The 12,493-nt window shown below is 33.3% G+C and overlaps 1 protein-coding gene across 10 annotated transcripts in view; it reads left to right on the top strand.

The window, feature by feature from the left end:
• Positions 1-12,493, top strand: part of ATG4C (autophagy related 4C cysteine peptidase) — a 193,654-nt gene that overhangs the window by 47,650 nt on the left and 133,511 nt on the right. For all 10 annotated transcript variants that reach the window (XM_037743126.1, XM_037743122.1, XM_037743121.1 and 7 more), the window contains 3 exons: positions 4,230-4,308; positions 4,969-5,045; positions 11,604-11,723. In XM_037743126.1, the coding sequence (XP_037599054.1) occupies positions 4,230-4,308; positions 4,969-5,045; positions 11,604-11,723 (276 nt within the window). The remainder of the gene's footprint in view (positions 1-4,229; positions 4,309-4,968; positions 5,046-11,603; positions 11,724-12,493) is intronic.

Here is a 12,493-nt window from a genome sequence, read left to right as displayed (position 1 = left end):
AGAGACAGGGTTTCACCATGTTAGCCAGGATGGTCTTGATCTCTTGACCTTGTGATCTGCCCACCTCAGCCTCCCAAAGTGCTGGGATTACAGGCGTGAGCCACCGTGCTTGTCCGGAATTCTTCTTTAAATGGAGTGTTATGAGATATAGTAATGTTGAAATAAAGTCTGGATCTGTCTTTTATGATTAATAACAATTTGTTCCCTCTATGAGGCATTAATCCCATATTATGGTCTCTATATATTTAGTCAGAACATCTTTCTCAGGCTAGATTGTGCTAATTCTAGAAATCCAGAGCAATTGTTTTTAACATATGATACATGGAAGTTTTTTAGCTGGTATACTGGCTTTTCTTAATAGTTATCTAAGATTTTGGAAGCACATTTGTTACTAATAGTAACAATACTGTAATATAGCAATGACATCTTAATCTTACAAATAAACGTGGGGTTTTGGTGTCTGATATGTATCTTGAGTACAGTTATTGGTGGAATGTGGGAAGCTGTAAGCCACTTCATCTAGAGAATCTGTTTAGGGTTTTGAGACTTCTGACATGTTGTCATCTCTAGGTGGGTTCTAATCAAATCTCAACTGTATTATTTTTGCCTTCTCTACTACCATTTGAAAATTAGAAACCGATCCAGTCTTGAAACTGATTGCTTTAGCCAAAGCTTCATTCCTGGTGGAATGGGCTACAGATGGCTTCTAGGCATGTTTCATCTGGCTGAGGACTTTGCTATTTGGTGATATTGATAGTATTTATCTGATGTTAGCACTGCCTAATGCTCTTGAGTGATTCATGGTTAACAGCTTAACCGTGATTTGTAGTGACATGTAGCATCCTGTATGAGGAGAAGGAAATTTGGTGTGTTTTATTAGCGCTTACCACAGGAGGTTTATTTATTTATATTAATTTTTTTAAGGGCCTAGAATGAGGAAAATCCAGTATGTTCTTTTTCTTCAGCAAGATAAATTAGGACTTTTCTTTTTGTGGTGAAACAAACTATGGTAAAGCTGGTAAACTGAATGGAGCCTTAGTGCCTAACATATAGGAGTTACTCAGTACATATTTTTTAACCCTAATTTGTGCAATATGTTTCGATATAAATTGATCTCATTTTTCTCTCACAGTAGCTAGGAACTGGATTGTCTTTATGAAATAGAGAAGTTAAGTGATATATTCAAGTTCAGATAGCAAACTGGTAGCAGAGACTAGATTTTTCTTGACTCTAAGTTTATTGTTTTTCATACTTTTCTCTAAAACATGAACGTTTTGAAAAGTAATATTTCCTTGAGCTTCTACTAACTTGATTTACACCATAGACCACTGAAGTGCGAGATCAGTGACTATTGAAACATTATGATTTTCTAGTGATCAGATAAAAATGGCTGAAATGGTTAAGTGGAGGAGGTTATATGATAGGTGTTGTGTTTGGCCAGAGGGGATGGTTAAGTCAAACCCTAAATCAGAGCATGGAAAGAGGTATTCACTTAGAAGTGTAAAAGTAATGTGTTCATTAGCCCTGAAAGAAAAATAATTTTTTTCTTTTTTTCATATATGGTCAGCCATTGTATTTTTTCCTGTCAAACCAATGTACATTGGTGAGTCTAAAATTTACTATTCAGTTCTAGTTTTCAAATTTATTAAACAAGGTAATGCCACAGTATTTCAGAGATAGTGCCAACATAGCATCCTGCTACATTGTATGAGAAGAAGGAAATTTGGTCCACAGGAGGTTTATTTATTTATTTATTTATGTTTATAGTTTTAAGGGCCTGGAATGAGGAAAGTCCGATATGTTCTTTTTCTTCAGTGAGACAAATTAGGACTTTTCTTTTTGACTGATTACTTCAGTCTTATTTATTGCTTCATGGATACAGCTCAATAAATTTTCACCACTAGATAACTGTGAAGAAGCTGTTTTAGGAACTGAAAAGTGTTTCAATCCGAAGATACAGCCTCTTACATGTAATGGCATTCTAGCTCCTAATCCGCTTCTAAGCTAAACCTGCTCTAATGCGTTGCAAGGGAAATACAGATGTCAAGAACCAAAGTCTTTCTTCCATTAGAACCATTCTTTTTCTGAGGAGAGTCAGTGACAATCCTTGCTATATTTATTTTTCTTTCTTTTCTTAGCTGTAAGAGACATAGAACTTCCACTGCCTCACAGGTCTCTATGATATAAACATGGTATTTCAACTGATCAGATTGCCTCAAGTTAAAGTAAGGCACTCTCTAATTTTATTAAGGATTTTTATTTAGGGGGAAATCAGTTGAATTCTTAATTGATAAGTAACTCTATTACTATTTAGTGAGTTTTTTGGTACAATTTTAGCTTAATTTATTTTTTAATTATCTCTAAGATTTTAACCTGATATACCTTCTCTGTTTTATTTAATTTTTTCAGTTGCAGCTCTCCGTTTCAGAAAAACCTTTATGATATTTTTATAAGACTGAAAATGTACAAGGTTGTTCTTTAGAGGGTGTCTGAGTCTTTTTTTTTTTTTTCTGCTATAACAGAATACTGGAGACTGAGTAATTTATAGAGAACAGAAATTTATTCTCTCACAGTTCTGGAGGATGGGAAATCTAAGATCAAGGCACTGGCATCTGATGAAGGTCTCCTTATATGTTCTCACATGGTGGAAGGCAGAAGGGCCAAAATGGGTGAACTCTGTCCTCATGTTGCAGAGGAGCAGGAGAGAGAACCCACTCCAGCAAGTCGTTTTTATAGCAACCTTGAACCCATTCATGCAAGCTCTGCCCTCCTGACCTAAACACCTCCCCCAAGGCTCTAGCTCTTAACACTCTGCTTTGGGGGTTAAGTTCCCACACATGAATTTTGAAGGGAATAAAAATGTTCAAACCATAGCGGAGGGTTACTTACAACAGTGAGAACTTGAACTACTTAAATATTTATTGTGGAGGTTTTAAAGCACATTTTGTTGTTGTCATAAAATAGAATATTTTTCAGCTACTACATATTGTTAATATAATATAGATCTCTATTTATTGATAGGAAAAGATATTCATGACATAATGAACAACAAAAGGTTACAATGGCATATGTTGTGTGATTTCACATATATAACATTGTATTTGTAAATCTGTATATGTATATATGTAATATAGACATGTCAAGAAGGTATTCCCCCAAATATTAATAATGATGAACTCTGGGTGTTGGAATTTGGGAAAAGTTTTACTTTTTTTCTATATTTTCTGTATGTGTGTGTGTTCTCTATGGTTTGGTTACTTGTTAAAGGAAAAAGAATATTTGTCCATATATTCTTTGTTTGTATATCTTTTAGATTTCAAAACATCCTCTCATTTAAGAGAAGGAAAGCTTAACTATTGTTTAATAGTTTTGGGATTTTATAACCTATACTTTATCATTTTTAATGTTTTATATGATTTATCAGAATTATCACAGGAACTATTGGTAAGACATTAATTGATTACTGGACATTTTAAACTTAATTGGACACTTTTTTTTTTTTTTTTTTAAGGGATTGTTAGCTCTGACTACTGAGTTTTTAAAAAGATATAGAGTTAATTTGGCCCAACTTAAATAGAGTTCTGCTTAGAATAGATTGCTGAGGGGTGTATTAAAAAATTTATTGTGATGTCCCTGATATTTTATGGTTAGTAAAATAAATTGGCCTTAAATGCAATAATAATAATAATTTTCCTTGGATTAAGTTATTTTCATTACTCTTTATATTTATCTCAAATGAAGTAGCATAAAAAATTTGAGTGAATGCCAGTGATTAGAAAATGGCTTTCAGTTTGCGATTCTGACTCAAGGCCCAGTGAAAACAGCAATAAGGTTTAAGAACTATTTTTAGCATTTCAAAAAGCCTGATGAAAATTTTACATTGATCACAGTGAGGCTGCACTAACTAACTAGAAGGCTAAGTGTATTGGCTTTGACAGGAATTTTATTGCCTTTAGGTGGTAAAATTGATTATGTCTCTAAGTAGTAGTTGTTTAATGTTGTTGAGCAACATGCTGATCAAAATATTTGATTTGTTATGTTAATGTTGAATGATTTAAAGAAAAGGAAGGCAGTTTGTAAGACAAGTGGATTTCAGAACCTGGGTTTAAATGTAATATAAATGATAACTGGTAGTGGTAAATTTGGGAACTACTAATATTAGTAATTTGTTTGCTTTGAATAATTATCATTTATCTCTTGACTAAATCTGTATTAATTTTTTTTGGCAGGGTATTTTAAGCCTGGAATATTGTGTGGGTATTATTGGTGGCAAACCTAAACAGTCATATTACTTTGCTGGATTTCAAGGTTAGTGATTTAGTAAAATATATTTCTTCATTGTTTTCTTTTAAAAGTCAGAAAGTTAATATGAGATTATCTAGAAATGGAATGATTAACAGAGCAAAGCGAGTACCTTATACATTCATCAGTCCTGCTTATAGCCACTCATTTGTCATTTAGTCCACAACATAATTAGATTCTGTAAAATGTATGTTTAATTTCTGTTATTGCATAAACAAGGCATAATTTATTGGTTACACTAAACTTCAGAAGACATTGCTGCCACGTTCTGGCAGTTGCTATTTACATATTTACTTTTTACCGGTTTTAGTGGTGCAAGTTGATGATAAAATGACAAGCAATATGTTCTTCCTGTCAAGATAAAGAAGTGCAATACATTTTTCATATGCAAACTGTAGAATATAATTGTGTGTTTGTGAAAGTAATTTTATCACCAAAAATTAAATGACAGTCTCATCACTTTATAAAAATTCTGCTTATACAAGCATATTTGATTATGCAAAAGTTAATCTATCCTGTGCAAACCTATGTTTCAGTCAATGAGTATCAGTCTGGCAAGCTGTTACTCCCAGATTTTTTTCAGCTGTTCTACATAGAAATTGGATTGTAAGCACTGTAATAATAAGGTGTTTTTTGAATTACTTGTCTTCTGTTTTGTCCTTGTAGATGACAGTTTGATTTACATGGATCCTCATTACTGCCAATCTTTTGTAGATGTCAGCATAAAGGATTTCCCTCTTGAGGTACTATGGATAAAGAGCTGGTACTGTTTTCTTACCTTATGAAGTAAACTAATTATTTAGAGATATGCTAGGTAGCTATGCTTTTATAGTATTATAATTACAGGTTATAATCAATATTTTACTGATTTATAGAACCATAATTAACACAGTGGTCAAAGGTTAAGTACTTTGTTGCTGAATTTTAATTTATGATATTTCTTCTTCATTTATCTTTGTTTCTAACTTGTTAGAAACCCTGGCCATACGAAAATAAATGATCAAGTCTCCAAGTAATTTTGTATAACGACAGCTAAACAGTACTGAAGAATTTAAAATGTTAGGCCTGGTTAAAAAAATAAAAGGAAAAATAGAAGGGGATAGGTGGGTTAGAGTAACAAAACGACTTAATGAGATTGTCTGCTAAATTTTTTTGCTTTGAGTACAGTAATTAAATCTTAGCCTTTAGCTAAGAAGCTTGCAAGAGCTTAGTTGGGTTTCTAATTTTTTTTTTCAGTTTTCATTTTTTAATATCTTCTTTACCTTTATATAGGTCATTTTGTGATTCAGTATTTTAATTCAGAAAAATTTGAGAGTACATAAATGAAACATGTAGTTGTTCCATGGTTTTGTTTTCCCAGTTGATGCTTTTATAGACTAATTTTACAGAATAAAATAATTTAAATCACTTGAGTGTCATGGGTCACTAATTTTCAAGGGCTTGATGAGTTGGAAATGTAGTTGAATGCTTTGTTTTAGTAATTGCTTGCTAGCTAATATTAATACCTAATAGTATTTAAGAGGTAGAATATGAAAATAGATAAATCACAGGGTTAAAATCTGGTTTGGAAAGGTACATTATAAAACATTTTGGCATCCTTTGTGAACTAATACCTCAATTAAAGTATAAGCATTCGGAGGCCAGAGTTCATGTCTACTTTCGTCTTTCATAGTATCTTGTGCCTTAATAAATACTTGCTAGTTGACTGATTGATACTGGGGAAGGCACTACAGAATAATTGTGCCATGTGAACCACATTGTAACTCTCTTTCTGTCCTGTGGCCTTGTAGCACTGATTCTTGTGTCCAAGTTACATTTCCAGTAGATCAGTGCCAAACTGACTGCTTATAAACAGTAGGTACTTGAGATTTAGACAGAAAATTGTTCTTAGTAATTTAGTATTACCTAAATAACAAATTAAAAGATTATTGGTCTGATTATTTTGGCCAGTATAAAGTATCCATCTGATATTTTGAGAGACTGCAAAGATATCAAGTGAATGAATATCCTGGTTATGTGTATACAACCAAAATTAGAAATGAGGCTTCAGCTCATTATTGGGAGACTGTTGCAACACTCCAGGAGGGAGTTATTAATAATAAAGGTTTGAAGTAGGCTGGTGATAGTAAAAATGGAAAGGAACAATTGATTTTAAGATTTTATTATGTAAGGTAAAATTTGTTAGAATTTACTTCTTAAATGCACAGAAACATTTCTTATATATTGGAACACTTATGGAATGATTTATAGATGTTATATTTTTGAGATTGTGGTAGAATATCTTAATCTGTGAGGATAATTTCTGTTAGAATTTTTTGTTTTTTGGCAATGAAGAGATTTATTTTAGTTAGTAGCATCACTTGTTTCCCTATGAAAGTGTAATATAAAAATTATATAAAGTTGTACAGGAATAAAATTTCATTTTTGGCTTTTTATCATCTCTTAAGTTGATAATACTCCAATTGAAGGTGTTTTAAGTACCCTGTCTTACTAACCATCCTTGCTTTGCCATACTGCTTATATGTTTACATGCTAGTGAAATTTTGTAGTTGATTAATGTAAAAAATTGTATGCATATTCTAAAACCACCCTTATACTTCAATTATTAAAATCACTTTTGTAGGAAACTTTTTGGATCAGTATTTTTTTTGGTTAATAGATGGAGAAATTGAAATCTTAAATCATTGGTTGATTCCACATGAATAATTGCTGGTAGTCCTCTGAAAGTGCCCTAAATCTGATAGACTGTGAAATTTTAAGGAAGTAGGTTGATACCAGAATATTTGAGATTGAAGAAGAGATTTAAACAGATTGCATCTTTTGTTGTTCTTATGATGTTGAATTCCTACATTTCTAGAATAGAACTGTTAACATTTTGAAACCAAATCAGACTAATTTCTTTCTTTTTTAATGAGCTCTTTAATAGGTACAAGGGACTGTCCTAATCTCTTTGGAGTCCTCTGTTGAAATCTTTTTTTCTCTGTGGTTCCAAGTGCTTTGATTGTATATGTTAGTGTTAATGTTTAATTCTTGTGACATTTTCTTCTGAAATAAATTGATATATATTATTGAATTTCTATACTAACTTTTAAGAGACTTCCTCATTTTTAGCTGTCTTCACTGAGTTTTTAACACATTGTGAAGTGAACATAGGCAGTTACATTTGGATCCTGAGTGTAGCAGTGAAGATATGCCAGGTTAGGACTGAGGAATGGAGCACATGGTTCACTGTGAAGGCAAATTATAATGAATAAACTCACACTGTAATTTTCAAACAGAAAATGGGGTTGAAAGGAGAGCATGAACAACCTTAAACAAAAGTCATCAAAGAACAACTTGAAATTAGAAGGGAATGAGAAGAGAGCTCAATTGGGCTTTGGCAGTGAGGGTATGTAAGAAAAGCTTTATTAATAAACATGTTAGTTTGTTCTGATTACTGGGTCCCCAATTCCAAGTGTCAGATTTTGGGAGGTTCATACAGTGATAACCGTTTTAATCTCTCTTGGGAAATTCAGAAGTAGTGGCAGTAAAGCTATTAGAATTACGTGATTTGGGCATCTAGATAGATTGGATGAGTGAATTCATCAGTGAAAGATAATACCCTTTACAAATTATACATGTGAACTGCAGTTAGTAGAAGTTTTTTTTGTGTTGTTTTTTGGGTGGAGGATAGAGTCTTGCTCTGTTACCACTCAGGTTGGAGTGTACTGTGCAATCACAGCTCACTGTAGCCTTGACCTCCTGGGCTTCAGCAGTCTCCCCACCTTAGCCACTCAAGTAGTTGGGACCACAGGTGTGTGCCACCATACCTGGTTAATTAGCAGTAGGTACTTTTTAGTAAGGATATTCGCTAATTAACTGTCATAGGAAGCTTCATCTAAATCACCAAAATAGCATAGCTGTACCTACAAGCTTATGTTTCAGTATTGTTTTTGTATGTTTAGATAATTAGACTTCACTATTCTAAACAATAAGCCTAGAATAGTGCCTGTCATTTTGTTAGGTGCCTAATAACTATTAAGGCAATTAGTAAATAATGTATCAAAAATGAAATGAATGGGAATTGATTTTCCCTGGCCAGTTTTTCCAGAAACACTGTTACAGAAGTATATCTAGTGAATAATCCTTAAAATGTGTTTGTCAAGTAGAAGCTACTCCTCTTACTAATCATTAGAATTTTAAAAATAAAAAAACTTAAGTGCATAAGCTGAATTAGGAAAATATTTGAAAGTTTAACTTGTTCTGCAATAGACAATAATTGTGAATTGTAAGTTAATTTGCCTTAGAATCTTCTTGAGTGAACAAAATAATATGACTTTAGTTTAAATGGCTGGGTGCAGTGGCTCACGCCTGTAATCCCACCACTTTGGGAGGGCGAGGCGGGTGGATCACCTGAAGTCAGAAGTTAGAGATAAGCCTGACCAACATGGTGAAACCTTGTTTCTATTAAAAATACAAAAAAATCAGCCGGGCATGGTGGTGTGTACCTGTAACTCCAGCTACTCGAGAGGCTGAGGCAAGAGAATTGCTTGAACCTGGGAGGCAGAAGTTGCAGTGAGCAGAGATCGTGCCATTACACTACAGCCTGGGCGACAAGAGTGAAACTCCATCTCAAAAAAAAAAAAAAAGTTTAAATGATATAAAATGCCTCTCTATTGTATGAATCCCAGTACTCACGCAACAATACCCAATAGCAGTTTCAGTGATTAGAGATTTATATCTGTGTTTTTGTGAATATTTTTAAAGTTCTTTGTAGATATTAAAACAACCATGAATAGCAATTTAGTATTTGTTCTTATCTATGATGATTGAGTCAATACAGTAAGTTAGTAATAAGACTATTGTGGTTTAGTATTATTGGTTCCTACATGAAAAGCTTTTCAAAATTAAAAAATTTTTATTTTCTAGAGACAGAGTTTTGTTCTGTCACCCAGGCTGGAGTGCAGTGGCACCATTAGAGCTTACTGGGTCCTCAAACTCCTGGGCTTAAGCAATTCTCCCATCTAAGCCTCCTAAGTAGCTGGGACTATATATAGGTGAATGCTGCCATACCTGGCTATTTAAAAACTTTTTTTTAGAGATGGAAGTCTTGCCATGCTACACAAGCTGGTCTCAAACCTCTGTCCTCAGGCAATTCTCCCGCCTCAACCTCCTGAGTTCCTGGGCACAGGCATGAGCCTGGCTCAAGCTCTTACATGAAAACTTTTATCAGTGCTTCAGTATAATATAGGATACCCTATTAAATGAGTTCAAAAATATATTATTAGACTGCGTACAAACTTTTTGGCCCTCCTTCTTATCTCCAGGTAATAAAAAAGTTAAGAAACATTCCTTGGTATTGTCTTTGGAATGAGCTGGGCAAATGGTTATTTATAGACACAATGTATGTAGAATAAGTTATAAATATGATCTAGAACTGTGCCGTATACCCTAATATACTCATACTCTTGGAAATTGTTAACTAACAAGTTTGTTTAGCTTTTCTATGCTTTTCCAGATCTGTTTTAAATATTTCTTTGCAAACGTAACAGGAGGAACAATGTTAGGAAAAGTCCAACTAAGATTATATTTGTGTTGACTAGTGCCATGGAGGTTCTAGTTTAGTTAGGTTGAATCTCACTATATAAAGTAAGTTAGCCAAGCATTTTGCAGAAGTCATAGTTTTGTAAACTCATTTTTTGGCCTTTATTAACTTGACATATTGTTGGATTCGAATCTACTATGTAGTTGAACTTTTCATTGGGAAAAAAAGCAGCTTGAATCTGTACATTTTGCCTGCCTTTTGGTGATGATACGGGATACAAATTGATACGGGTCACTAGTATGTACAGGGAGAGAAAAGAGTGATTTTAGTTGATCTCACCATGAACATAACAAATATGACAACTTATTTTTTCCACATTTTAATAGATAGTATCAAGTTAAAAATCCCTTAGTTTTAGACATTGAATGTAGGGAAACTATAAATTTATGAATTCAAGTCCAGCCTACATTTTTTCTTTCTTTCTTTTCTTTTCTTTTTTTTTCTTTCTTTTTTTTTTTAATGGAGTTGGAGCCTTGCTCTTGTCCAGGCTGGAGTGCAGTGGCATGATCATATCTTACTTACTTCAGCTTCACTTCTGTGCTCAAGCAATCCGCCTGCCTCAGCCTCCCAAATAGCTGGGATTATAGATGGGAGCCACAGCACCCACTTCCTAGATTATTTCTTAATTGAGCTTGTTCTTTAATTCAAAAATTTTTCACACCTGTCTCCCATCTGCTCGGTTCTCTCCCTTTCCCACAAATTGGCTAATTTTTGTATATCCTTAGTTTATTTATACAAATATGAATACGTAGTCTTATGTTCTTTTTAACACAAACTTTTTTTCTACATACAGCAAAGGACTTGGTCACATCAGTGATTTTTAAGGACAGGCTAAGCATTTAAGCATTAAAAAAATATTTTAAACATAGTACTAAAGTGTGATTGTGAAGAACAAAAAGATTGCAGTGATTACTTTTATATTCTGCCCTTTTTCTACTTTTGTATTCCCTAAAGATGCCAAACTCTACTAATAGCCAAATCCATTAGCAAGACAGTAGAGAAACTAGGGCAGCCTACCCAGCCCATTTGTATCTGTGGCACTGTGACTATTGGAGAAACATGAACTAAAGAGACAAAAGGACTGATGAGAAGGAGGGCAGGGACCATAATGGAACGGGTTTCACCTGTTCCAGCCTGTTCCCTGAGAACAAATGAGAATTAAAGCACACTAGAAGGTTGAAGAATATGCAGTTATGTACTAATTGTATGAATTGCTAAAACCCTCAAGTTGACCTCTTTTTATGTCAGTATAGAACATTTACCTGAATCTGTGTATTTGTTTAAAAAGTCTTGATATCTTTGTTAAAAGGTTTATAAACATTAACCCTAAATCCCCAACAAAACAGACTTAACTGCAGTTTAATAGAAATGGTTAACTTGAGTCTAAGTCTTGTACTAGCCTATGCATGCCTTTTTCATGTTATCAGGTGTTAGAAATGCATACCGCTTTTGACACACTTCCTTTCTTTTGCAGAGTGGCACAAATGTCACATAAGGTTGAGATTTGGTGAATTAAATATACACAAATGTTGGCTCTTGTATTTTACAGCTTTGCAGAATGGGGAGGACCATCTGCATAGGATGAACTAAAGCACCCTTTGGAAATCATGTTTATAGTTATGGAAAAAAGCTAGATAAAAATTTTAAATAATAGTTTTATATATGCTTATCTATCAAATAAAGATAAATTAATCCTAAAGAACTTTTAAAATTACAGACATTCCACTGCCCTTCTCCCAAAAAGATGTCATTTCGAAAAATGGATCCTAGTTGTACAATAGGATTTTACTGTCGAAACGTTCAGGACTTCGAACGAGCTTCTGAAGAAATCACCAAGGTACCTTTGTTTAAAATATTATTATAATATTTGTAAGTGACCTAATTTTATGAGACAGCCTATCAGAAGGCAAAAACCTGTAAATTATGATATTTTTGTAAAATTTCCTCTTGAATGTTATTAGGAGTCTTGTGAACTGAAAAATAAAGCTATTTGAGGAATCTTAGTGTTTGAACTAAGTGAAGTCAACTAGTGACCAGTTGAAAGTATTGATTGGTCCACTAGGTGGCACTGTTGAAATAAAAATCCTTTTGCAAACTGTAGACCGGTGCAAGCAATTAGGTTATATTTTATTTGAAGAAGATTTTAAAAGGGCAATCCCTTAGGGGTAGAAAAAAATTAATGAAGTATTTGATGAAGCCAAATTGTGCATTATTTCTTGTTAGTCCAAGTGCTTCTTTGATTTTTTTAAAAAGAGAAATGGTATTTTTGTATTTCTCAGAGCTGCTTTATCAAATGAGCTGTGTTGTTACCTTCCAATAAGCTTGTCTAATCTATTCTATTCTACTTATAGGATTGTTGAAAGAGGTTTATTTAACTTCTTCTCATTATGTTTAAAATTCTACCTTTTTTTGGTCCTTGAGTACTGCTAAAACATTTATGGAACCTTAGTATCTGTCTATATTTAGTACTTCAGAAAACAAAAAAAGGCTACCTTTTAAAGAAGGAAGGATAGTTGGATAGTTTTCTTCATTAGTATCAATAGTTAGGCTATCATTTTATGGTAAGTAAGACGTAAGACCATTACTAGTCATTTTTCGGAATTCTTT

Source organism: Cebus imitator, unplaced genomic scaffold, assembly GCF_001604975.1.
Source record: "Cebus imitator isolate Cc_AM_T3 unplaced genomic scaffold, Cebus_imitator-1.0 Scaffold135, whole genome shotgun sequence".
NCBI classification, from domain to species: domain Eukaryota; kingdom Metazoa; phylum Chordata; class Mammalia; order Primates; family Cebidae; genus Cebus; species Cebus imitator.
The sequence above is the reverse complement of the archived record's forward strand: the minus strand, read 5'-3'. Positions and strand labels throughout refer to the sequence as shown.